Source organism: Aythya fuligula, chromosome 7 (assembly GCF_009819795.1).
Source record: "Aythya fuligula isolate bAytFul2 chromosome 7, bAytFul2.pri, whole genome shotgun sequence".
Lineage (NCBI taxonomy): Eukaryota > Metazoa > Chordata > Aves > Anseriformes > Anatidae > Aythya > Aythya fuligula.
The window spans coordinates 36,272,645-36,275,144 of NC_045565.1; the positions used below are offsets into that span (position 1 = coordinate 36,272,645).

At 34.2% G+C, this 2,500-nt stretch overlaps 1 protein-coding gene across 9 annotated transcripts in view; it reads right to left on the bottom strand.

The window, feature by feature from the left end:
* The window catches only part of EBF3 (EBF transcription factor 3), a 116,298-nt gene that overhangs the window by 14,263 nt on the left and 99,535 nt on the right, over positions 1–2,500 (bottom strand). For all 9 annotated transcript variants that reach the window (XM_032191564.1, XM_032191567.1, XM_032191562.1 and 6 more), the window contains exon 11: positions 1,561–1,649. In XM_032191564.1, the coding sequence (XP_032047455.1) occupies positions 1,561–1,649 (89 nt within the window). The remainder of the gene's footprint in view (positions 1–1,560; positions 1,650–2,500) is intronic.

The window sequence follows — 2,500 nt, forward strand, 5'->3', positions numbered from 1 at the left end:
GCACCCGGAGAGCAAAGGAATAATCTGCTGAACCCATCGGAGTAAAATGGATTGTTTTAAATTCTTCACCTGCTCCAAAAAAAATCTGATGTAACAAGTCTAAGCCTCCAATCCTCCAAAGACATGGTTAACTTTATGCACACATATGGATCTGTTGATTCAGAATGACTGCTCACTTGTATGTCTTAAAAAAATCAGATGTGTAGCTAAGCCTTTGCAGGACTGAGACTTTCTCAATATTTCTCTCTAAAGTGCCCTCCCAAATTTAAAAATAGCAATATTTTAAGCAGACTGTCACAAATCTCCCCTGAATTTATTTTCAAAAGGAACTTAATAGAAATGACTCCGCATTTACATTGACTTTTATATGGAGAGTGATAACATTCATATATGGGATGCCAAGGAATGGTGATATCATTAATACATATATCAATCCAGAAACTGAAATGTTGGGAGCAAAAGCCCTATGGATAATGATATTGATGGCTCTTGTTCTTCTGGAGGTAAAACTTGTTCTGGTCGAGCTCAGCCCTCAGCAACAAAACACCCTACGTGAAAAGCCCTGCATTTGAAAAATCTTTCCAGTCTGTCTCCAATTATTGTAACAGTTATCATATCCGATATGAGTTGCTAGCATGTTCACAAATTAAAACAGAAACCTAATGATATTGCTTATGTTCATGCTGAGCATTAAAAGGTAATGTCTAAAAGGTTTTATTGTGTTAATAAAACTCAGAGGTGGTCAAGACTTGATGTACATAGGAATAGAATACAAAATAATCAGTCATAATGTTACGACTTCATTTTTCATTTGTGTTTTCAAGTTTGCCTTGAAAATCATAGATTGCACTAAAAAAAAAAAAAAAAAAAAAAAAAAAAGACAATGTTATATCAAAGAAAAGAAAAAATTATAAGCATGACTTATCTTTAATGTTTTACATCAAAATGAAATTTCTGTGATATGTGTCATGTGCATAAACAACACAGGCAGCTTTTGTCTTTGTTGAATTTAAATGAAAAGTCCCTCTAGATATTAATATGTGGACTTCATTTGTTAGCCTGCTAAGTCAGGGACTTATAACAAAAGCTTTGTAAACAAAAGATTAAACTGAATCGAGCTTTAGAAAATGAAAGGAAAACAAGAGTCAAATAATCACAGATCAGAGTGGGGCTGCTTAGATTGAAATCACTACAAGCTACTGGAGTGGAAAATGTTTAATTGAACTATTTCATTACGCAGGAAGTTTATGTCCCTCTTGTAGAATCCAAAATATTTGTATCGGAAAATCCATTCTCTTTCTTTAAAATACTATTTTGCAAGTATCAAATATGATCTGAAAAATTGTTGACTAACTTAATGGCAAAGAATTAATGTGGAAAACAGGTCAAATTTAAGAATTAAGGTTGGTGGGTTTTGTAGCTCGACATGCCTACCTAAGAAGTTGATATATTAGATAGAATTTGTATGTGGTATTACTTTAGAAGTGATAAGTAGTATATGGCATCCCTTAGAAACATATGAAATTAGAAGATACAAATGCTTTTTGACTCTTTACTAACCTTTGGTAACCTTTCAGGATCACCTGGATGTCGTGGAATAACTTTCTGCAACCTTTGAAAGCCATAATCTATGGTTGGTTCATTAAGTGCTAGAACATAAACAGATTAGTCAATTTAAACAACATATATATTAATAAAGGTATATATCTCAACAAGTATTTGTTAGTACAAACTTACACGTAATGCGTAATTTTCTTCTTAAATCTTATCACAGCTACAAATCTCATTTTAAAACCTGTCCCGAGGAAGGTATTTTTTTTTTCCTTCACAAAGCAATGATTACTTCTATTTATAATTAGGCTGGAAAATAGTCAAAGGGTTATCCAATATATTGCAAAAATGGTAGTGCAGTAACAAAGTTACAGGTCTTGAGGCCATATATAGCAATCACTACAGTCATGATATGATGTCTGCATCATGGGCTGCTTTCTATACTGGCTGTGGATTTATGGGAAACTGGCAATTATGACATATGTCCAGCTATTGCTAGCTTCAGATTTATCCCTGTGGTCCTTTTTTGTCTAGCATATTGCCTGAGCACAAACCAGGCAGGAGGAGCACTTAATCTTGCAAAGCTTTAATAATCTGTGAATGGCTGACTACAAACTGATGTAGAGCACTATCATTCTACAGCTGCAATCCACTAGCCTCATGAAATTGCAGGCCACAAATAGTAATTAATCTTTTTATCCCTCAAATTGTAATTTTGACTATGAACTGTGCTTGGTCATAAATCAGCAGCACATGCTGCTGTGTACAGTGCATGAATCATGATCCTGACTCAGTTAGACTGCACACATTGTGTTTAACAAGCTTTATAAGGAGTCATAGGGCTTTATTATAGCTCTGCCTGACTCAAACAAAAACTGAGCCTGGAGGCCCAAGGACTAGAGTTAAGATGAAAATACTTATTAGAGTATATTACTTCTTGATGTAGATA